Source organism: Xiphias gladius, chromosome 10 (genome assembly GCF_016859285.1).
Source record: "Xiphias gladius isolate SHS-SW01 ecotype Sanya breed wild chromosome 10, ASM1685928v1, whole genome shotgun sequence".
Classification (NCBI taxonomy): Eukaryota; Metazoa; Chordata; class Actinopteri; order Istiophoriformes; family Xiphiidae; genus Xiphias; species Xiphias gladius.
This window is the reverse complement of record NC_053409.1, coordinates 9,368,979-9,394,475: the sequence shown is the minus strand read 5'-3', so window position 1 is coordinate 9,394,475 and position 25,497 is coordinate 9,368,979. Positions and strand designations below refer to the sequence as shown.

Here is a 25,497-nt window from a genome sequence, read left to right as displayed (position 1 = left end):
GCATAATAATATAGAGGAATTTAGACATATAGCTTTGTATTTCTTTAACATTAGCACAATTATTAAAGAAGCAGCTGTGAAAAAATGTGTGGAGCATTTGTTGGGGGGACTAAATATTCTGAGAACACTTTGTGCCCTGGGAGATGGGCCTCTTAAGCAGGTTCACAGGTCGCGCAGCAGTGTGCAGAGTGGCCATTGTGCTTTGTCATTTCACAGGTGACTCACATCACTACACTCGAGCATGCTGGAGGTAGAGCACTCGGAGATGCTTGCAGCATTCAAAATGCATGATTTTCAGCCTAGTGCAAACAAATCGCTTTAAAAGATCAGTTTAATCTATTTCGAGCTGTTATTATGAGCTGGGAGAGTTGTTCAGATAAAGAGACTGAAGCAGGGTTAACATCAGAGTGTTGGACAACTCTTCACATACTTTACCCAGCGTGAGAGCTGTCAACTTTATTATTTGTTTTTATGATACAGTGTGCATATGATTTACAATACAGACCAGTAAAATAATGGTCAGGGGGTGAATTACTGTGAGCCAAACTGACGGAAATTTTGCATAATGTGACATAATGTATTTCATTTAAAAAATATATCCGGGGGTATATCAGTCATAGAAGTCATCAATGTCATCGTTGTTTGTGTTGAAAGGCTGAGGACGTAAGGCTGCTTCAATCTCTGAGTTGGTGTCATCTGAATCCCCCCAGAAAGCTACACAAAAAGGTACACAGAAAGAAGATAATAAAGAAAAAGATTACATTATTAAAGGAGAATGTTTACCCCTCGGTGCTTCAAATGAAGTGTAACCTTTTACATCTTCTACGCTGTTTAGAACTATTCAAGGGTTTGAATACACTACAGCTAAAACTTACCTTGAGTTTGATTTCACAATGAAAATCTCAACAGTCTACCTTTTATGAAGTCAAATATATGTTACATCCAAGTATTCTTCACCCATAGCAACAAATTGTATCTTGGTTGACCTGATCACAGCTGTATAAATTTAAATGCAGGCATTACTGTGGCACTCCAAAGCATATAAATTGGGGTCCATTTGCTCAAGCCCCATTCAGAAGTCTGTATTAATCATTTCTTTCTTTATGAGCAGCAGCTCAGGTCTAAAGAAATGGAAGTGATATATATATGATCACTTTCTTACTGAGTGTACTGTAGCAGAAGTTGCTACTGCATTCAGATACCAGTTGTAAACTGCAACAGTTGTCAAATCTCAGCTGGATCTAGATTTCATAACAACGGCACTTACCTGTCCAATGCTATTCATCAAGGCTGTTTCAGGGTATTATCTATAGCAGTTAATAAACTGCCAAAACATCCTTGGGCTTTTGCTTAAGGTTTGATCAATAATGTAAGAACACAGGTTATTTTAGGTAATTATCAGAGGATTAGGTAGCGCTTGCTGACAACAAATATCTAAGGTTTCAGTATTTGGATTCAATGTCCTTTCTTACCATTTACACATCCTCAAAAGGCATAGCTGCATTTACAGAGATATTTCATCAAACAGTTGATGTACTCGTGAAGCCCAAAATTTACAAGAAAATGAACCCTCTCTATGGTGATTTGTTTGGTGTAATTAACCTTTTTTTGACAGTGTCTTGACATAAAATTCAAATGGCTTTGTCTACTCACCTCTTGACTGTACAGCAGAATGAGCCTTTGAGTTAGTCTTCTCTCCCCTGGAAACATGGACACAGTTAATAGCCTTGTAAAGTTACTACCTTTAGGTTTCTTTGAAAAAGATCCACTACATCACAGCAAACAATAGCTAAAAAGGAAAAAGGCAGGTTGTCGTTTTAAAGAGATGTAAAACCACATCCCACATGTGAAATAAACGGATTTAGAAATTATTTACCAGAACCAGTTTATGCAGTGTACACAAAAAAAACAAACAAAAAAAACAAAAAACAAAGAAGTAGTACAACTGAGAATCTTAGAGAATAAAATGATGCAAAATCAATTTCCTGTACACAAAAGCTACAACTCTATGACAAAAATGGACTTGTGACAAACACACCGTGAAGACACCCATTTCTCTCCTTGGGGGGGGGGTTTTGCTGGCTAAGCTCAGACAGTACAGCAGAGAGTACTTTCTTGACTCCTGTTCTAATTGTACCAAAGGACTTCCACAAGGCCCTCTTTATTCAAAAATAGTCCAAACACAGGGTTGCCAGGTTCCCATAGCTCTGGTGATATCGGTATGTAAATGTCTGCCCTCCGAAAAGGCTTTGATCTACTTCAATGCATATGCAATAAGGCCCCCGTTTCCACTTTTAAAGGCCTCCTCTTTAATTTACATCATCACAGAGCCTATTCAAACCCCACAATATATCCTCATCATCTCCCAGGTTAGCAGACATATCCATATGGCTTATTTGTTTGGACCTTCTATATCAGAGCTGTGCTGATGCTACTCTTGGAAAGAAAAAAGATGCACAGTTTTAGGCGGATGAGCTCGATCAAAAAACAGTCCTGTGGTGTGTTCCTTCATCTGCATCAATTCAAACCCATGACCTCTCTGATTGTCATCCTCTCAATCAGCCTCATCTCCTCATCTCTCCCTCAGCTAAGTCTTGGCACATGTGACTGTACATTGAGGATAAGGACCAAATTACGCTGGCTGCGTTCCAATTTCTATCTTCTAAACTATATATTGCTGCCTTGCACCACTTAAGACAGAATGAGGGAAAAGACATGCACCTCCCATTCCAAACTGTGAGCAGATTGCTTTGTGCTATAAGCAATATACCATAGAGAAAGTATAATCATTAAAATAGAACCTTTATAATCAAATGCTGATAGGACTTCCTACAGGACGTTTGGATTATTCTTGCATCTGTTCAGGCAGCATACCGAACCTCAAAGCAGAAGCTGAGTAAGTAAAGCAGCCCCCCCCCAAAAAAAAAGCAAATAAAAGAAAGCAAAGACACAATGATGGATCATCAGCCTGTTTGTCATATAAGGGTGTTGCATTTTGTTGAAAAAGAGGTTGGTGTTTGCCAAAAATGCAAAAATGTGTATTTCAGTAAATATAATAATTAAAAAACACACATTTTGGTGAATGGAGGGTAATGCAGTTGGTAAATATCTTTCTGTGTAGCCTATTTTGAGTCCAAAACTATGGTAGATGGTGTTTTTGGCTTGTAATATCTCCCAAGACTATGTTATGTTTAGGAACAGCAAATGTGACCTTTTTCACTTGCTACTGGCCATGCTAGACTGACAGATGGCCATTTAAAAATTAATTAAATGAATGACAATAATAACATAATTATGTCCTAGTGTTTGTAATTGTACCCTCTATGTACAGTAAGAGCATGTATGGATGCTAAGAGCTCTAATATACACTTAACATGTAAATTTTTTTTTTTTTTTCATATAGTGTATAAAGATTAAAGTCTTTTGAATGTTCAGAGGTAACAAGAGTTTTTTTCAGTCAAAGCTATAGCACAAAAGTCATGTTATATTGACAGATTTTGGGACAAGATAACTGTGAATACTATGGTGGGGAATATACTGTATATATAAAAGAAAAGAAAAAAAATCTAGCCGCTATCCACAATCAGCTTTTTACTCAGAATAAGAGATAAAGTACAAACACTGAAGCACAACTAAACCACAGGGACTAGTGCATCCATTTACTCCTGTTAGGCAACAGATCTTGACCAGACCCTGCGGCAGCAAAAATACAGCAATAATCCGTACGATTACTTCCTCTCCTTTGCCACAATAATAGCTGTTACAGCGAGTAAATTGGGCTTTTCTTTTCTCCAACTTCCCCCCGGGATGGGAATGGTCTATCAGCTGTTCCACTTCAGTGAGGGACAGGACTGATTTCAAGACAGGGCTATTACCATAGAGAGCCCAGTCTGGATCTGACCCCACCAATCTAATATTCCGTTTTCCATAAACATTATGCCAGTTCATCTTCTGCTGAGTTTCCCTTAATTGAGGCAATGATCTGAATATGTAAGACTGGGCTGGCCAGTGTTTCACAAGCTTGTGTAGACAGAGGTGAATGTAATGTGCAAAATGATGCAGATTACAGCAATTGTAATGTCCTCTTTTTTCCAATGCCGCGCTCATTCTCATTCTCTGGCCTTTGCAATTGTTTCATACTGTTGTTTATCTCAAGTTTTAACAGTATTTGTGTCTGCGGCATTGTTGAATCCACAATGACCTTTAAAATTGTATGATGAGTTTTATTGTATTGTAAGCATTAGATACACATACTAAATCTTAGTAAGCTCCTAAATTTACATATTGTGAAATCATTGTCAAATCAGGTTTTTTGTTACATGTTTTCAATTGGGTTGTAAAAATAATAGATGTGCCTGCAATTAATGCAGTGAAATTAAAATGATCAAATCTAGGACAATCATGTGACTACATATCTCAGGCACACTGTATGCAAAAAAAAATATGATATTTGTACCATTGGTGTGGAATAGTGAAAAAGTGACAACACAATTAGTCAGCTTGCTGAAACCAAGGCACTCTGATATAAGGTTTAAGTCCTTTTGAGAATATTCTCTACATTTTTAGAGTGAGGGTAGCACATTTCATTTTTTTACTTTGCAACATTGTGCTTTGTTTGTCCCTGAGATCCCGATTCTGTTTTACTGAGTGCTACATCTTATCTACATCTTTAGGTATCACTACTGCTCTATTCTACCACTACTGCCAATTTCTGACAAATACAAGTGTGGTCAGATGAGATTAATGTATTTAACGGTATCAAAAAAGACCTGTGCGAATGGAACAACACGCTGTATAAAATATGTTCATGTACTACAGCTAAAGCAGCATGGAAATTTTGAAAAATACAAAGGCTTCGATCAAACATCTGAACTGTGTTGTGTCCAGAATGTGAAGAATGTGTCCAGTGTTGTAGTTATACTGACAAAAATATCCATAAAGCACATGGAAAAAAACATCTCCATACAGAACATACTGTCCTGTAGAAACTGCAGGTTAAAGTACTTGCCAATGTAAGGCTAGGATATGTTTCTTTGAGTCACTAAAGGCAGATTTCATTTATAATCCTATAGTCACATTAGGAAATATGGGGACCATCAGAAGAAATAATGCTTACCAAGCATTTAATACTGGCTTGGACACACAGATAGCTAGAAAACTGCTTTTATTTACCCTGGCTTTTTTTAAGCTCCTGCCACCCACACACAAATGCTAATAGCACAATAGCACTTTTGTGCAGCGGTGCTTGTCTGAAGGTAAAGGGAGACCCATCACCTCATCATTCCCATCAACTCCTACTCCCATCCCAGCTATGACCCCACAGAAACATTGTTTAGGCTCCGTTTAGACGTACTCTACCAGGCCTGAATGGTAGCAGGATATAGCCCTCAGTGGGGGCAAACAGTGAGAGGCAACTGTAAGTGCAATGTGAGTGGGCACTCTCTAACATGTGAGTGCTCTCTGCTGGCAATGAGTAAGTACTGCAACTCAGAGGAAGAGGCACTGGGCCAATGATTTCAACACAGCCTGTTCTCCTCCTGACTGGATGCAGTCTAGTGGAGACAGCCAGTGCAAGGGATGGCTGAAGGACAAATCATTCATCTCATGTTATGTTTTTTTTGTACATCATAACCTCTTTGAGGTCAGGCAAACATTTGCTGGCTTGTCCAACACACACACACACACACACACACACACACACACACACACACACGCACACACGCACACACATCAGAGTATCTAAAGAATGTGGAGAAAATAATATGACCAAATTACAATATAAAGCAACCCAACTAAACATCACCAGAAACTGCAACCTTATAAATTGCCATAGATTTCAAACTTGAACAGTTTATCTATCTTTTGTCTTTTTTTGCCCCTATCAACCTACCAACAGCTTACAGCGATCACACCACATTCATTTGAGGAAAGTGATTTTTGCATTGGTTTTGCTGTGTAGTATCTGCACTGACCTGTAAATAAATCCTAAAGCCAAATTAAATTAACAGCATCAAAATGGGCAGAAACGATGCATAGATAGTGTCTGAAAGCCAACTTATTTTTTATAGGGCAATCAGGTTTTCTTTACTGGTTTCAGACAGCCAGTGTAGGACAGTGACCTCATCTGGTTGGAGCCTCTAAATGCTGCCTCCCTCTACAGTCACTGCCTTGTTTGACCTGTTTTGGCCTGGTTTTAATGTTGTTCTCTGGGCTTAAAAGAGAAAATCAACTAATTTCCTGTCAAATAAAAAAAGTTAAAAAAACAAAAACAAAAAAAAAAACACAGTGAGGACCAAGGTTATGGGATCTTTCAAGAGGATATATTCTCTAACCAAATAATCACAGAGATAAAGATTCAATGCTGCCACATGCCTGATGGTGCAACTACTGCCATAAGAATCACACTGCTAAGGATTATATTGTCAGTTGTACATGTGTTTTCCTTGACTCGCTGTTGGATTTTAGACCAGGAATAATCAATCTTTCACTCCCTTTACTGGTTCTCTGTCTCCCTCTCTCCCCCACTCTCTTTCTATGTCCCCTCCCCTACCCTCCACGCCTTTCTCTCAGCTCATGCCGCTCTCACCCCTCCATCCCTCCTCCCAGTGAACTGTCAGAGATCCACACACATCGCCTCCCCATGAGAGAGAGAGAGAGCTTCTGATTTTGGCACTCTGAGTGATTTGAGGTCGAATGCTTGAGCACATCCTGTTGTCCAAGGCAAAGCTGTAAACCACTAATTGTTGAGTCAAGGTTTTTGTCAAGCAGGCTCTAGGCACAACAATCATCACACCGGCTGATGGCTGGATGATTTTGTTTTGTGTGTGTGTGTGTGTGTGTGTGTGTGTGTGTGCATGCGTGTGCACATGTGTTCAGACATTTTTTAGGATCAAAAACGGGGGATGGGGGGTGGATAAAAATGTATGAAAAACCCAAAATAAAAATAAGAAAGGAGTGGCATCTAAAATGCCTACAGTAGAAAGGAGCACAATGATGCTTTGAGAGGAAGCAGTGGCATGCACTCGCATACAAAGGGGAACAAGTGGTCTTTACATGGAGTGCAGCTGCTTATTAAGACTCACTCCTTCGTGCATTATTCCTTTCATCCCCACTCAACCACAAAGTGATTTTACTTTGCCACTCACAAAGACAGCAAAAGATTTCTAATGGACAAATCCTTAATAAATGTTGCAGATCAGTCGCTTCCCCACGACTTATAATACAAAAAACAGCACATTCTATGAAAGTATCTGACTGAAAAACACTGTGTGGGAGAGAGCAAGGAAGAGAGAAAGGGAGAAAAAAAGAATATGAAAGACCTCAATTCTCTTGAACGCCATAATAGTGAAATGAGCACATATAAATGTGTTAAGAGTATCTCTTTGCATCTTGTATAGACTGCATGTATTTAATCTGTAAAGCTTATTAAGGCCCTAGTCATTGCTATGCAAAGCAGCACCCAGTGCTTTTCTCTCGCTTTTCAGCCGAGTGCAGTGTTTGGCCAATAGGACTGGCCCCCCGCCTCTCATTCTGCATTCATAACATGCAACATTTGCACAATGTATCTCTCAAAGGCCCTGAATAGAAGGCCTTAATACTCATGTAAACAACTGCAAACCAATTACTTAATGAATCGGGCCCACACATAATGAGGAGACTCACAAAGGGCTATAAATGCATTTTTTGCACCAAAGCCTCTGCTTTAAACTACAATCCCTCTGCTGTAGTCTAGGCTTAACTGGCAAATCATAATTATTGTCTAAGACAACAGAGAAGAAGCCATTTTTGTATTTTGAGTCCAGCTCCATCCTCCTTTTGATGTCACCCATCAGCTCGCTGACAAAATAAAGCAAATAATTAACAAGTTGGTTGGGGGGGTGGGTAGGAAGACAGTGAGGAAGAGTGGCAAAGAGATGGAGAAAGGGTAAGAGAGCGAGAGAGAGAGAGAGAGAGAGTGAGACGGCGAGAAAGGAGAGAAGCAGGGTAAGAGCATGCTGCAGTGTTATGCTTCTGCTTGAGTGCAGGGCTTCCAGACCACTTGTGGTAGCAAGAAAGCGCAAGAAGTGACTGTAGTAAGTGGAATGCTTAAATCTAAGCGTCCAAGGGAAGGAAAGAAAAGATGGGGGAAGTCGTAGTATGACCAAAGTGATGATGGTTATGGTGACTAGCAGCTCTTCACACTGCTTCTTTCCAAACACATACATGACTACCAATTTGTTCAATTGTACTTACTGTATGTACACAACTTGTATCTCATCACTCCTCACGGCATTCACTGTTTCTGTCAAATTTTTTTTGTTCTGGAAATTTTGTTTAATCACATATATTGCGGGCTTCCCATGCACATTAATGACAGGGAGATAGGCAACATCTGAGAGGGTCTGGGCCCAAAATTGGCTCATGTTTATTAAAGAGGGTGGTCACTGGGGCTGGCAGTGGCAGACATCAGCGGCTATGAGGACCACAATAAAGCCAGCCCATTAGGCCCTTCCCTGGGCTAATAGGCAGACTGGGACTGCCTGCTTGCCAGGCCAGGGAGATACAGACTTCAGCCCTTGTGTCAGCGTGGTGCCCAGTAATCACATGAAATCAGAGAAGATTATTCCTCATAACGTTTACCCAGCCATTACTACAGCCCAAATGGGTTCGCAGTGAAGAGGTGCTCTGAGGACCCGACATCCAATTGCAGATTTGATGAAGTCGTGTTGATATTCAAATGTAACTGTGATGGTGTTAGCTTCCACCAGCTATTTATCATTAGATGTTCTTTTCCAACCCACTTAGGGCTCTGATTTGAGCAGCCTAAATGTGTTTCAAGGGTGAAAAATGAAAGGACATTTGTCCTTGTCAACACTTGAGTCCCCTTCTCCCAAAACAGTTGTCCCTGATTCTCTTCTTGACATGATCGGTTTGCATTCTGACAACAAGGCTGAAGACAGTAAGATTATGACTCCAATTTATTTTTGTGGTAGCTGTTTTGCTTTTGATTTCTAAAACCTGGCTCAACCCAGCAAACAGTGAGTGAGTGGGGCTTTAGGGGCCTTTTGTCTTTGTAAGCGAGTTAATGGGTGGCGCCCTCTTGATCTTATGGAAATGAACAGGGAATTATGAGAGCAGCCATGCAAATGTACATCAACCACTTTGGTGTCTGGTGGCCCATTTCCTGTGGCCCGTTGAATAATAACAATGTTCTTACCGGGGGTAAGGGTCTTGATGTGAGGAGCGATCGGCCCTCCCCAGGTCCTCTTCATGGCCATGATTTATTCCTTAAAAGAGCAAACAGGGCCAGATAAAACCAGTTAGTTTGGACATCCCATCACAAGCTAATTAACAGTGCATATTTATACAGAAACTTATGGTAAGGCTTATGGGAAACTGATGTTGGGGTCTTTTGATATGCACACGTGTAATGGGAGAAGACTGAATTTTATTTATGCACATTTTCTTTACAATCCACTTGGAACTCCTTCCATGCACAAGGAATATGCCAAACCCAAATTCACCTAACAAACTGAAGCCTATGATCGCTGAGACGTTAAGAATTTGGGGAACTGAAAATGAGGTTGTGATCCAAAAATGGTTGGGCTAATAGCTTTGTGCTTTGGATTGCATGTGACGTATATCAACACATGTGGTCTTTCTAATGTTCTCTTATGTGTTGTGAGAACATATGTCAGTGTTTACCAATGGTCCAGTTGTTTGCTACTTGCCTGGCAGAGTTGACCCATTCCTTACCTGAGAGGCCATCCTCTTCCTCCTCGTCAGAACTCTGCAGCCTTTTCTGCATGGCTGATTGTTTAAGCAACTGATATGCTTTTGTCTCTGATCAGGGATGGACACGGACACACGGACACACACACACACACACGGACACACACACACACACACACACACACACACACACACACACACACACACACACACACACACACACACACACACACAACACACACACACACACACACACACACTCATGCACACAAAGTCACCGTCAAATATTTGCTTAAAACCCAGGTTTCCAACTTTCAGAGGTTTCTGTGTTTGTTGAGACAACACACTTCAGTAGCTGAGTCTTTTGGTCTCACTGCTATACAGAGTGGGTGAAAACACTGTGTTCAATCAGCTAAGCTGTTTATTCAAGCCTACAGTATGTAGCAACAGTTTCCATGAGACAGCAATCAGCATCTCACATTATCTCAGCATCCCCTAGCAGGAAGGCAATGATTGATTTTCTGTTTTAAAAACACTCATAATTACTTTCCGGCACACTAAAGTAGGTATCATATTTGAGAGGAGCAGAGACTGCACTGGCAAAAATCAACAGAGTAGAAGTACGTAATAAATGGGCTGTTGTCTCAATGATGTGGCTAAAACACACAGAGCAAATCAAAGGAGGGAGCAAAGTTGTGATCTTGTATGACCAAGTCATAACATTTTTAACTTGGTTTCAGAGTAAAAAATACTAGTTTTAATCATTTTCTAAAAACCATATGATGTTTACAGTGCATGAAAATCTCCAGTTTTATTCCACCCACAGCACTTTATACAGCAAAGGCTTTACATGTCGTGCAAAAAACCCACTAAGTCTACAGACGCACGTCTTGGCAATTACTATCAGTTCCAAGGTCATGGTATTTGATTGTGACATTGATGTTGTTCAGCACAGCAAAACCGTTTCCTTGCAAAATCTTTAGTCATATTTATTTTTCTTAGCTGGTTATGGCTCTTTTGATTAAGTGTTGCAATTGGAAACTGGACTCATTTTGCTGGCTGTGCACCTTAGGGATGCAGACACATGAATCGCCCAGTAGGAAATCTGATAGCCAAGGGTAATATAGGATTGCTTTACATTTCAGAGGTGCAGCTGAGGGATGGGCTCACCAGCTGCTTCCAGGATGCCTTCACATCTAGTATTTTTCAAGTCCAGCCTTGGCGGAGCATTGTTTAGAAGATAATGAGAAGCGATGACAGATCTCTTGCGCTTCCCACCCTGGCGTCCTGACAATTAAAGCAGCCACATTATGCTGGGCCAGCGAATTATCAATTTTGCCAGAATGCCTCAGACCACGCTGAAGACCAGCTAGTGTTTTTTCGGAGATAATTAGAGAGAACTAGCACAGCTCTTCAGGTGGGACTTTGACCCTGGATTCACCTTGATCATCCTGCCTCAGCCATTGCGTAAAAGAGCCCATTATTCACTGCAGTGGGAAGAAAACAAACCACAACATAAGGACAGTGTGAAAGCTGGGGCACCAGCGATGCCTTTTTACCTCTAATAGGAACACTTTCCACAGGGCTTTCGTCCTGGCTGTCCTCTTCAGTACTTTGTAGTTCTGTAAGAAAGGGAAGCGCATAGTGAGAAGCAGTAGCAGGGAGGAAGGGAGTCTAGGGATAGAAATGGGAATGGGGGGTCTTTCTTTAGCTCTGAATAGAAGGCTGTATGAAAACTGGGCTGTGAGGGATTCATAAAAAAAAGCTCTATGGTGAAATTGATTTCTTTTATAAAAGGGAAGTTTTAGTTCTCTGCAGAGCTGGTTTGCAAAAAATAGCATTAGTCTACATTTGTTCCTATAAATGGCCTTGTTACATATTACTGTGCAAAGACAGACTTAACTCAGTATGATATGTTTTGGAGGTTTGCAGGAATCTACTGGCAACTCTAATGGAAAAAAAAAAAAAAACACTTGTTGAAAGGAGACTTTTGGATTGTTAGAAAATGCAGCCATTCCCCATAACAAATTCAACCAAGACCCAGCCTTCAAATATTGTAGTCTAATTAGAATTTTCCTATTGTACTCATACTGATAATTTTCATTTACCTTGAATCCGTTTTTTTTGTACAGGCCTGGCAGGTAGAGAAGGAGGACCACATGAAGAAGACAAGTCACTCTCGTCCTCTGCTGAGGGGCACTCCTCACTGGACCGGGACAGAAGTGTCCTCAGCATCACTTTGGCCTGCAAGCAGCACAAATTAAAACTACATTCTTAATTGTTCCCACTTTGTCAAGGGAGTGTCAAATTGAACTCTCTCCCATTAGGCAAGTCATTTACTTGGCCATGGCTGCTCGCACAGAGGTGCAGTTGTAGAGCGTGTTCAAACGCCAAGAGAAAATAACTTCAAATTCTCTCACTCGTTTAACCAAAAAATGATTATTTTGCACACTTTCGCTCCTGCTCTCCCTCTCAATCACACTTTTTTTTTTTGCTCTCCCTCTCTTCTCATCCATGAGATTAGAGAAGCGCCTAAAGAATGCAATCACCCTGGTGTTAATGTGCAACACGTTCCAGATATCTCCCCTCTTGGCTGAGAGGATTGAGACAAACTGCTCTCTTCCTCCCTCTCCAGCTCATTTTTTATCTCTGGGGAGATGAGGATACACAATTAAGAGGAGCTGTTCCGGGAGATGAGGAGCAGGGAGATGCCACACACCGATTTCCTTTCTCTCCTTTTTCCCTCCCCCATATCAAATCCTGCCATCATCATCTCTCTTTTGTGATCAAAGACTGCCTCTCAGCCTCAGATGGCCATTTGCAACTTTTAATGAGCACTAATATGGAGGGGATGATCAGGAGGATTTTGACGGTGACAAACTTTAAGTACATTGTAAGGTGTTATCAGTAGGTCGCAGCGAAAATTGACAATGTACATGCTTTCATTTACTGAGAGGGGAAGAGACGCAAACACATGCCAATCTGAGTTTGCCACTTGGTATTTGATGCCGCTGCACAATAAAAACTGTCTTGATCCTTGTCCCCGATATCCGTCTTTGTTCTTTTTTTAAATTTAGTCAAATGTACCGTGATTTGAGGGCCCTCGCAGACCCGCTGCATTTTAAATATCAATGAATGCAACTGTTAGCACTTGAATATTCAAAGGGCCTCTTTGAGTGTGTGCATGCGAGCTGCATGCTCCCATTTGTCGGAGTAGCCAGGCTGTGTGGCAAGACGTGAATGGAAATTTCTGTTTTCTCTTGTGTGGAGAGTAAGCTGTTGTATGAGAGGACAGAGAGAAGAGAAATAAAGGGAGGGATGGAGAAATAGAGGGAGGGAGAAAGAAATAGATGGAGTAGATGGAGTGAGAGTGAGAGAAATAAAGGGAGAGAAAAATTTTCACTCAGGCTTTTCCTGATGCACTTAGACACAATGATGTAGATGGCAGTACCTCTCTTCCTTTTGTCAGTTCATATTTTCAAGAGCCTCTACAGTCTCCCTCTTTGCCTCTCTCATTGTGTCAGGGACACTGGAGCAAGATCTCCAAGCCAAAAGAACCCCCACAAGATGAGTCCGCAAAAATTAATAACACAAAAACAACCGTGTATATATGATCATTACTGCGCATAGAATAGTATATTTTCTGAAAAACTGGGATTCCTGACAAATCTCTTGACATCATCTTTGGGCTCTAAGTGTGAATATTCAATGTAGTTTCTTTCTTTGTTTAATTGAACATGATCTGCACAAGGTCAATGAGAGGGAAATTTAAAATAATCCTGTCTGTCGTGGAGAAGGTCCAAATGGCTCCCTCATTCAATCTAGCCCAGTTGATTGCTACACTTTTGGCTAATACCAAATTAAACGCAAGTGTTTCTCAGATGAATACACGACATGAGATGAAAGAAGCCAAGCAGAGGCTGTAATTTGAGATTAGCGCATGGGTCAGGATTTCCCTTCTGTCTAGGTAAACGTGTGGAGCAATCTGATGAGTAGGCAGCCAGGGCTTGGTTTCAAACACCAGACACAAAGAGGGCACTCAGTACCAACTACAGCTCCCTTTAAAAAACATGCAAAGAAACAACAAAAGAAACAAAAACACTAGCCTTTTGGAGAGATGAAAAAGGAAGCCAATCCTCTCCTGTAGTCATCTGTGTGTGTTAATGCCTGCTTGCTTTTGGGACTGGATGTCTTTTAATGCAATTGTGTGACATCCTATTTGTGTGTGTGTGTCTCTGTGTTTGTGTTTGTGTGTGTACAGGCAGTATATGTGCCTCCAACGCTACCTGGTGGCTGTAGGTGGCATTGCGCTCCAGCAGCAGCGGCGTGAACAGCTGGACCAAGCGCTCAGTGTTGAGGACACGGCGCTCCTTGAGCAGAAGGGCGTGCTTGAACCAGCGATCCCACAGCCGAGCGGCATCAGGAGGGAGGCTGGTGCTGTGGTGAGGGATGGGGGTGGGATTGGTGGGAGAGAAAGGGGAGTCTTTTTTATTGGATAAACAGCAGGACATCTGAAAATAAGTCATAATTATACCTCATTGCAGTGAAGGAGTCTTTAAGTATCAAGAAAATTGAGGAAATTGAGAAGTTTTACTAACTTACATTATGTGAAGAAATAAAAATATGATATATTTTAGCATAATTTTTCACATCCCCAAAAGGCTGCTTTCTAGGCCATCCTGAAACACTTTAGAAGATACAGATCATTAATGAATTCCCGTTAACACTGGAAAGACAGAGACAGAATTATACAGGTATCTCCTGGTTGAAAACTGGACAAAAGGTCAAAGAGCAATAGGCATCTCCACAGGAAAGAGACAGACACTGCTAGATGTGTTTCTTTGGACTGAGTATACAGCAGGAAAAGTCTCATTGAAATCAATAGAGTAGTGAAGCAGAGCATGGATTTGGCTCAGAGTACAACTACTCATTATCCAAAAGACTGGAAGTCACAGATAGGGCATTTTAATTTACTCATGACATTCACCCATGCAGTCTTACTGCACGAGGTGACACCAAAGATGACCTTTACATTTGTGGACAAGGGAGACTGTATCGAATGGTAGCGTGCAATATATATCAGTGACTGTTGAACTGTGTGCCTCCTCCCCCACTGTCTGGTCATTTAAAAAAAAAAAAATTATAAAAATGCACAGGCAGCTCTCCACTCTTTGCCTGAAAAGTGGAATTCACCTTTACTGTATGTCTGTTCACTTCCTCTATGAAGGGCCACGTCTATTGAACTCTGTAGCTTTTAGAACATTGATATCTGTGCGTTGAATTGTACCATTATAGCACTACATATTATGGGAGCTGAAAATGTCATAGTCTACACAAAACACACTATATTACAGTATACAACACTACATCACAAACAATATATTGTTATGTAACTATTTTTTTCCTCTTCTCCAACATCTCAGAAGTTGCAGTTTGTTACAAATGTAACATAATGCAAATGAATTCAGTGAAAAACCAAATTACATGACTGGTGCTACTTTATACAAATGATCAAACCTGATGCAATTGTGATATTTTTTACAATCTCACAATTACAAGACTTACAAAGCTGAAAAAAGCACAAATAAATACAACTAAAGAAAAAACACAACATGATCAGTCTTCGGTGTTGGATTCACAGAGAAACCAGGAGCCTTACCTTATTTCATTAGGCTCAGGGCTGAACTGGTGAGAACTCACTAGACCCTGTGGTAGCAGACAGCCCTTTGCTGTGCTCCATGACAACCTCTGAAGCTCATGAAGTACGACTGCTCCGCATGCTTCAAGGTCCTCGTCATTCAAGCCCGCACCACTGTTGCAAAGGCTGTCCAATATATAGAGAGCAGTTATCTATTGCCATGGAGCCCTAGGATGTTTTGCTTAGATGGGGATAAGTATATATTGGGTTTAAAAAGAGTGAGAAAGCTTCCCTTTGCGAGACATTTATCCACACTTTACAACAAGAACTCCAATTATGGTAAATTAATCATGCTATGAAATATAAAGGGCTTATGAAAAATAAGCCCAGTCTAATGAAACAAATTCTCCATCCGCAATCTCCCTGACTCCCAATAACAATTCAACAGGGTGGTTACTATAACAATCCCATGTGTTTGAAAACCCCTTAGAAATAAAGACGTGTGCATGTCGGTGATGACACTTCATCTAAAGTGAGAGCCCTTGGCAGAAGGATAATATGTTTTCCTCATCTGCACAAACTGCTCCATGGCCATTAAATAAATATACACAGCATTTAATTTCGAAAGGGGGAGATAAGATTGTAAAGTCTGAAGAAAGACAGCAAAGGTATACCTGATAAGTCTATTGAGCTGTCTTCCATCAATTGAAGAATCCCCATACACACTGCTGAGTTCAGCATGGAGTCGTCCTTCGATGCTGTCTAGCAGACTAAAGAGTCCTTCCTGGGAGAGACTTAAAAAAAACAAAAAACAAAAACAAAAACAAAAACAGTACCCATTAATGTGGTGAAAGGAAATAAAAATGGAGGAGGTCATGTGATCGATACGCCTGTTATTTATTTAAAAAAAACAAAAAAAAAATCTGTGATACATTTTTCCTGGCAATTTCCTTGACGTACTCAAGGACTGCTGGAGGAATCTGATCATTAAAATGCTGGCCCCACTGTCTGTTGATGGTACCACATGTAACGACAGGTTACATGGGAAAGATTTTGAAACCTGGCATTCAAAATTAGAGCTTGTAGAATTAGCTGCACACTGCTGGAGTAAAACTTCAAATCAGCTATATACAGTTAAATGGAAAAATAAATTTCACTATAAATATGCAATATTATTACTATAAAGTATAAACACATTTCTCTTTAGCATTACCACAACCACCATCTCACACTCAAAAGTGTAAGGAAAAAGGTTCCAAAAAAAAAGAAAAAAAACAAAATCACAAAAACAAAAAAAGAGGGGCCTCTAGATGATTTCTATTGGTGAGCGATTTACACTTTAATCTGGTCCTGTGTGAGGCCGCAAAATGAGAAATGGATTTCTAATGCATGTGGATATTGGGAATCCATCTCTTTCTTGAGCATTAAGCTCTGGGTGGCCCTTATTGAATTCTCCAAGAAACCCCAAGCCGAGAGATCCTGAGCCCCCCTACATAAAAGGGGCCAAAAAGAATTTATGACAATCTGTAATGGGCTCCTGGGTTAGGGGTCAGCAAACAATTGCTCCCTCTTTTTTGCAGGTTGTTTCCTGGTAACATCCTGATTAAGCTAGCAGCTTGAATTATATCCATGACATTCTGTAGTGTGCAATCCGTCTGTGCTAAGTCCTCTTCAGTGTGGCTGAAGTAGCATAGGCAAAAGCTGTCTTTTTTTCTCTCCCTTATCGTCAGCGTAGGCCTTGAAATAGTCATCTTTCTTTCCACTTTATTTGTCATTGCTCTTCAAAAAGAGACCTTTAGAGAGGGAGAAAGTGAATTAGTTGTGTTTTTTCACAAACCTCTCTCTCTCTCTCATTGTATTGTTGCCAGCTTTCATGTCAAGGTCTCCAACCTCACTTTAAATGCTGCTGTTGTTCGCATGTCGACATCATCAGGAGTGTATTGTTAGCTAGGAGGAAGAGGTCAGCCTCTCTCTAGCGATATTGCTCTACAGTGTACAGTACCAACTCCGGGGTGATTTACCACACGGAATGGCCTCACCGTTGAGTGATTGGTGTCAGGGGAATCTCGCCGTGCTGGCAAAGACAGCAAATATAACACAGAAAGGAATGGAAAAATAGACCACAAGTAATACGGACCCACTGAGTGCAGCTATTCCAAGACTTGCATTGGATTTTTAAGAACCCGACTTTAATTGTATGACATGTTGTCCCTAATCGGGCAGAACGATCATGCAGTTCAGGGACAACATATTTAAGAGCAGGACACAGTGAGGCCATTATGATGATCCTCAAGGAAGAAACCTGAAGGATATTTCAGTCATATACTCTCACTCAACCAAGCTATGCTGGAGGAGAAATTTAATGGGACAATCTAATGAATTGCCTTGGCTTGTTTTTTCCTGACTGTGTGCTGAATGGAGGGAGCAGTATTAACTCTAACCTTAAGAGAGAGAGAGAGAGAGAGAAAGGGAGAGAGAAAGAGGGAGAGGATAGAGACTGGATGCTCTTGGAACTCTACATCAAAACCTCTGGTTTTCTCCTCATATACTGAAGTCCTCTGTGTTAACAATGAGAGCTGTAGCCCCCACCATCATCTCCCTGGCACAGGCTAACTGCAGTTCTTGAGGTCACAATATAAACATTATAGCAGACCACACAGTCATGCACAAACAAACATGCTACACACAGAGAGAAAATAAAATTCCTCATACTAATTTCGATACATACAGAGACCAGAAACATTTTCAAAATAAAGCCTTTGACACTAGATAATAACAAAAGTTCTTTGTATTTGTAGTTACAAAAAAATTATGTGTTTGTATTGAATTACATTGTCGTTACCATATGCGCAACTGGGTACTTAATCTAAAAAATGAAGCGTATAGTAGTAAATAAGCACAATATATGACACCCAAGGACTGAAATAACACACAATTTCAATACTTGGGGTGTCCCTGAGAATATGTTAAAAAAAACAACAACACCAAAAACACACACACAATAAATAAAGTTTTCTTTTTCCTTTTCAAGAGCATAAGAGGTCCTGCTCATAAAATACTGTATATTATAGAGAAACTGCAGAGGCTCTGGGAGCAAACATTCACATGGGATTTTCTGTGGCTCTAACCCCATCCAAAATGATCCTTCAACTCAGAGGCCATCATCACGCTAAGGATTTGTGGCTGTAAGTGCTGTCCACATGCCCACCCTCCAGAACACTCTATGGTGCCACAAATTTCCTCCTCCACTGGGGACTTCCTGAGGTCTCTCAAGCAGAAAATTGCTCTGTTACAGCATTATCATGGATTATGGCAATATTGTTGGTGACAGGTCCTGAACTCTCCCTATAAGATGCATCACTGCCACTGCCGCAGCTGCCGCTGAGCTACAGAGAGCACGGTGGCATGGACTGTGACTCCCACAATCCTCTCTGTCAGCCTCAGATGTGATGGTGGCAAGGAGGACTGTTCGGTGTCTTCAACCGCTCCTATCATTAACAGCCCTCTGTGGTTCAGCATGGCCATGCAGAACATTCTCCTTTCTTAGCTTGCTTAGCTTAAATCTTGGGGGGGGGGGGCTGACTGCATTGTGTGCATTTTAACAAGAGTATGTGTCATAAAACAATCAAAATGTCAGTGTTTCTCTCTACTGAGTCACCTTAGTACATTCTATACCTTTCCAAGGTCACTGCTGGAGTTGTGTTCTTGGACCTATCAGAGGGCAGGGATGAGTCTGGACTGTGCTGATTGTGATCATCACCCCCTCCAGAAGTGGCATTCCTCTCAGGTTCCACACCCTCTGGTGGATCTTCCTCCAGCTCAGATTGTGTCAGAGAAATGGACAGGTCACTAGCGCTGCTTTCTGACAACTGCACATCAGAACTTGCTGTGCTGACACTTTCACATCTACCTGAATGTAAACACAGCGCAAAGTATCACTTGGCTAATTTTAAATCTTCATAAGGACTGAAGAATGCAGTTTCAACTGTGGATCTCAGGAAAGACAATAAAAAGATATTACAAGGTAATAAGCAAGGAATAACATTTCAAACCTGGTGCATCTTGAGCGTCTTTTCCAAAAGTTGTTTCATGCATCAAATGGCTTTGACCTCTCTCTCCAGCTTCCATTATGGCTGGCTGATGAGCCACCTCTTGGGAGTTAGTGTTTTCTGCAGGGGAATTCTTAGCCCCGATGGGACCTCTGCTGCTGGGAGACGGATTCTTCTCAGGCCCCGTCAAGGTCACCAGAGGTGAAGGTTCTTGTTCATCATCACTTCCAAAAGGCACATTACCAGCTGTGCCTGTTAAGGCACAAACATATGGGAGCACCGCCTCCATTCTTTCATGTTTGTCACTGAAATTACAGCCGTCAGGGGAATCGTTTGAGCCTGAAATGTCATCTGATAAATGTGCTCGGTTGCTGGTGGCACCCTCTCCGCCAACTCTGAAGTCCTTCAAAAGGCCACTTGGTAGACGTTCGTGGGAGTGCATGCTGCGATTGGATGGACGACGCAATGCTTGGTATGAGTGTACACTTGTGGTGCCAGCTTCAGCGTCAGACCCTCTGGAGGTCTGACAGTCCATAAAAATTACTGCTGGCGATTGTCTAAAATTTTTAACTGGATGAGAGGTGGAGCTGTCCTGGTGCTTTCTATGCACAGCTTTAATCTGTAAATGTGAAAAATGAAATCTATGAAAAATGTTCATTTCTGGCAATTAAACTTTCTATTAACTCATAAAAATAATATTTTTCTAGACATAAATACAATACTTCTAAATTTTTTTCTTAAATTTCTTTCTTAGATTAAATACGTCTATTTTGAAAGAAATTCAACTCAAGTATATTAACTAGCCACTTTAAAATTTTGAATAAGTGCAGCTTATTTTGGTCAAGGTCAGAATTCTTTTCACAACATTTTTCAGAAGAATGTGTTAGGATCAATGTTTTAACTTTTAATCTTATTAGAAATCCTTTAGACAAGTTTTGATTCATGTCTGCAATGTCACCGGGGGGGGGGCAAAAAAAAAAACTCCCTCCAAACATAATAACAAAAAGGATGGCTTCTGTTTCTTTTCTGATAAGCGTCTTAAATACCAAACAGTTAGCTGCTTAATAACATTCACTGTAAACCATGCAGCCTGCCCAGCAGATCCACAAAGTAGGTAAAAAAAAAAAGAGGAAAAGTTAATTTCTTGGCTGAGTGATTCCATCGGTAGCTGCAGGGCAAAGTAGAAAGTGTTTCACTAAAGTAGCAATTGATTCTTCTATCAATCTGCGGCACGCGTGTGCTCTTCCAAGGAATGCATTAAATATGAAAATCATATCCCGTTATCATCTGTCTCCAGCTTTCAGCCCGGTAAGCTTCCCTTAATGAATGCTGCAGCCTGAGGGACATGCACACTGCAAGCCAATGGCTTGTATGCATAATGGAGTGACGGTACCATTTTGCTCATTACAATATCGACAGGCTGAGGGGGGTTTTGCACACAGTTACAAGTGACTGCTCTAGACAGCATGCTCCAAGTTATTATGAGATGTCTTAGACATTTCATCTAAAAGAGCTTTAACTGCTTTAAGTGAAGGGAGAAAGCAGCTATGGGCTTGAACTACATCGCTTGTACAGATGCACCAGCTAGGATTAGACACCTGTGCTATTACTGATACACAGTTTAAATGTAGACTCCTCTACAGACTTACTAGGCATAATGTCTATTTTCCTTTGTTATTCTAAACCTGAAAACACAGCTTGATAGAACTGAGATTTGAATAAACCTTGTAAACATTTCAAAATAGAAAGATCCAACATAAAAAATAAGTACTATTTTTCAACCATACAACAAAATGTGTAAAACACACACACACACACACACACACACACACAACTGAGGTCACACAATACACAAGATGTGACATGTAACATACATGATTATGATTTCTTTCAAAATTATGTTACTTCCACACATAAATGCTCTTGTTTATACTATCCTAGTAGTATACATTTTATATATACACATATTATCGTTACCTTTGCTGCTTTAAAACCTCTCTCCATTTTCCTTTCTTCATTATATTTGGAAATCTTTTTGAAAAAGTCAGCCTGTGAGAGATGTACAGACAGAATGATACACAAACATAAGGATGGATAAATAGATAAATAGATAGATAGATACACAGACAGATCATCTGTTGTGTGTACTGAATTAATAATGTGGATAAAAAATTACAGAAAGTCATAATATTTGCAGCAGGTAAACTGATACCACAAACCAACACTTGGCGCTGTCTGTTATAATGCTGTGATAGTGCTGTTGAATATTATCTGTATGTGGTGTAAAAGCAAAGGGTATGACTGTAAAAGTGACAACGTCAAGCATCAGTCAATCATAACGTGTGTTCGCAAGCGGGTGTCGTCTGTGTAGCTGCTGACCACCCATAACATTTTATCAGACCGGCCAGACTACCTGCCTTAATCCTAGCTCCAATTAAAAAACCAAATGGTCTTGTTAAGGGCACTTGGATTAGCTCAAACATTCCGTACCGCTGCATCAAAACAATAGCAGTTTAGAGAAGCAGACTTTATATAAAGAGCCTTCAGAATTTCTGGCTTTGAACGTCTTACACAATCAATACTAAAAAAGATTAAAGACTAAAACTGTTATATAAATGTATGCACCTCAACATATGTATGTGTAACTTCACTTTACTCACTATCTGAGAATTGATGCTTTTCATTGTACCAAAAACATCAAGAGTTAAACCAAAAACAAATCAGGTTGACTATAAAATGGAAACAAAGGGCAGAGGGAAAACCAAAATAAAAACAAACATGTAGGACTCATAAAGCATCAAGAGGAAATAAACCAACTGCTTGAGGGGAGAGAATGACTAAACCTCTGGAGCACTTCAGAGTCTCTATATTGGGCAATTAACTCAGCGAGTCATAATTAGCCAATTTTGTTAATTTGATATTAAGCTGTCAAGCACTGTCGTTGAGTTTTAAGTGATAATCTGACTGGCTCATTGTTTTCTCCCTCGTTCATTTGCTTGTGGTGATAAATTGCACAGTTTGAGTGTTTACTGTTGTCACATCAAGCAATTGCAAGCAAATATTTCTACTCTGTTAAAATTACAACATAGCATTAAGGCAAATGTATGTGAACATGCTTGATTAGTAAATACACATTCCTTGTGGAAAAATTTATCATATTGTAGGTCTGAGAGTTTATTGTTCTTGTTCTAAAGTTAATACATTTGGTAACCTGTTGTGCTTTTCTAAACACACAGTATTCAAACATGAAGTAATGATTATTGAATTTGTTGAAATATTTTAGAAAATATTATAAACCTGGATCTACCTCAGTGGGTGTAGTGTTTGTTCAGCTTGCTTTTAATATACCTTCAAAATGAGAAAAACTACGCCATTGAATGAGTGAAATTGTGTGTGTATACCTTTTGTTGTTGCAGGGGGGCATGGTCAGGACTAAATTCCTTCATGCTAATTTCTATGCATTCCACATCTCTCAGAAGCTCAAGGTTTCTTATTTTCGCTTGTGCCTCCCTGTCAGAGATTTCCTTGAGATAACTGCGCAGTTTCGTACACTTTATCTGTGAGCTGAAGGCAGAGGAGAACTATTATTCAAAAGAAATATTATCTAAGAGCAGTGTCAAAAAATAAGAGCTTGACTTTTCCAAGAAAAGGTTAAGAACAATATTTTTTAAATTTAAATCTAATTCTCAGCTCTCATATCAACCCTAAGCTTTGCTGTTTTGACTTGGCATGTTAATATTTATGTGAATCAATTCACAATGGAGACAAGACTGTTTTGCATACATCCAAAGAGGCACTGTGCCTATAACACACTTGAGTACAACACTGAAATTTTTGTTGAATAAAGTAATTCATATTAACACAAATACCTGTACTAGTTTTTTTTGTTTTGTTTTTTTTTTAACTTTTTCCAATTTAAAATACTAAAGTCACTATGCATCAATGCAGTATACAGTGTATACAGTATGCATACACTTTACATATATAGTACATTTTCAAAACTAATCTATTATGAAATACTGCTTTGAATAAAGAGAGGACTCTGTCCTTAAAATATCTTATATTTAAGTAACAACTTGCGAAAGTCAAGGGATAAGAACAAGGTAAGGTAAACTCTTTTTGATACACAGTAATCTGTATTACAACTTACATTCTTTTATCAGATCTGGAGTAAGCAAACAGTTCCCTTTCCAGCTCCAGCCTCCGTTTCTCCCTGCACACACAAGTGAGAGAAACTGTAACCCACACACACAATTGATGGCTAAGTATTAATAACAATAACGGTACTTATCTGTTTACTCATTTAAAAATTGTCATGCGTTTACTACTGTTGAATCCACTCTCTGAATTAGGTACATACAAAAAAAGCACCAGCTTCGCGGGAACTTCGACTTATACACGGACGCTAACGTTTCAGTTGTGTCAGGTTAGCTTTCCATTCACTTACATGCAGGAACCATCACAACATTACCGTTGTTAGCTACAGGTAGCGTCCGAGGTAAATAGGCTAATGAACTAGCTAGCTATACGGTATCCCTAGTAGCCTTATGTCCCTGTGGCAAGCGGCAGCAAGAGGGTACCTGGCGGAGGAGAAAACAACTCGAGCCCGCGGTCTCGCCCAGGCCGTGTTCGCGTCAACAAAAATCATGGAAAGCTCACCTTTTATGCAGGCTCTGTTGAATCGATCTTATCTTTTCATAATATTGTTCCTCGGTGCGAGCCATGCTTGCCATTTTCGCTTGCTTTGGCGCTGCTGCAGCGCCAAGAGGGAGGAAGAGGAGGAGGCGGGTGGCTAGTGTTTACGTCGGTTACCATGAACACCGTTTCCCAGAAACCCCTGCTGAAAAACACGGAGAGCACGTGGTGCGAGTCTGGGCGCGAGCTCTCCTAGGTACTGGTCTTTTATCACTAACCGTACATGGCAAATTATGCCGTTTACAACAAAAATGGCCCCGCTGTTGCTAAAGTCCTATTAAGTTTCGGGTAAGGAAACGCGTGGCTTTGTTGTCTCACACAAACACTAATGTTTACTTAAACAGAACTCCATTATTTTTTAGAAAATATAAAAGTAGTTATAAGGTCCTACATACCGGTGCTTAAATTTCATTTCTTGTTTATCAGGGTAAACTTATTTTTACACAAAATGACAAAAGAATCATAAATGAAATTGGATACAGTGAACGTCATAGTGCAGAAAACCCCTACGATTTGCTGACACCTGACTGGGCTAAATACCAGTCATCATAAGGCTTTTTATTGTCTTTACTTGATAATATTCCCCCTCTCCATCAGATACACATTGATGTCTCATTTGCTTCCATGACTACTGATCTTGTCTTGCATTATCAAAGTTCACCACTGACAGTTCTCGTAATGTCATGTTTTGACTGTAGCAGCCCCTCATTTTGTCAAAGCGACAGTACAACATATCCTCCAAATGCACACACTAATCAAGCAATTTCCCCAATTCCGGTCCCATCAAATTGCTCTTTAGCTGTTGAACTGGGGAGTTTTGTTGTCCTTTTCTAATGCTAATGTACCCTATTCAGAATCTCTCTATGAGGCTATTTGTTGTGAAATAAATCCCCTTGTTTGCCTCCTGCATGTATAATTGATATTGTTGCCAGGCTTTTTGTTTGTGCTGAGGAGAGCTGAAAGGCGGTACTTTGGAGGTGATGAAGAAAATGAGACTTGCAACATTGCTGTTCCAGCTGAGTTCAGCTGAGGTTGATGCCAGTGATCGGCCTTTGTTAGACGTCATACCGTGCATTCATGATTATTTTCAGCAGATTATGGTGCACAATATAGAGTAAATTCACAATCACCGCTTAGTACGCTTGTGTTGCTCTCCCCTACTTTGTGTGTCAGGCAGAATACGCATCACTCAAGATATACTGGCACCACGAATGAGAAGTAAAGATACTTCAGTTAAGCTGAAACGCCTGGACTCAACTTATGACTTAATGCAGGTTGGTGAGCATGATGTCAGTTACTTTGCATTGACAAATGTATTGGAAAACTACAGGGCTCACAAATAATGTGTGTTCTTATCTATAAATCTCTCTTAAACAGCATTCATTTTAACTCCACAGTGAATTA

General features: G+C 40.3%; 1 protein-coding gene across 4 annotated transcripts; it reads right to left on the bottom strand.

Moving 5' to 3' along the window:
• Nucleotides 1–396: 396 nt before the first annotated feature.
• On the bottom strand, nucleotides 397–24,262 carry kiz (kizuna centrosomal protein). 4 transcript variants are annotated; one of them, XM_040138029.1, is made up of 15 exons: nucleotides 24,058–24,262; nucleotides 23,549–23,611; nucleotides 22,800–22,962; nucleotides 21,376–21,447; nucleotides 19,402–20,017; nucleotides 19,025–19,259; nucleotides 16,024–16,143; nucleotides 15,371–15,535; nucleotides 13,998–14,148; nucleotides 11,820–11,955; nucleotides 11,271–11,333; nucleotides 9,736–9,822; nucleotides 9,197–9,266; nucleotides 1,654–1,700; nucleotides 397–714 (listed from the first exon to the last, which is right to left on the bottom strand). In XM_040138029.1, exons 1-15 carry the CDS (start codon nucleotides 24,129–24,131, stop codon nucleotides 611–613), a joined length of 2,166 nt encoding a protein of 721 aa, XP_039993963.1. In that variant the 5' UTR covers nucleotides 24,132–24,262; the 3' UTR covers nucleotides 397–610. The 4 variants fall into 4 exon arrangements, with proteins under 4 accessions (XP_039993963.1, XP_039993964.1, XP_039993966.1 ...); XM_040138030.1 differs by lacking the exon at nucleotides 24,058–24,262 and adding an exon at nucleotides 23,846–23,939; XM_040138032.1 differs by lacking the exon at nucleotides 24,058–24,262 and adding an exon at nucleotides 23,759–23,864.
• Between the last annotated feature and the right edge of the window lie 1,235 nt (nucleotides 24,263–25,497).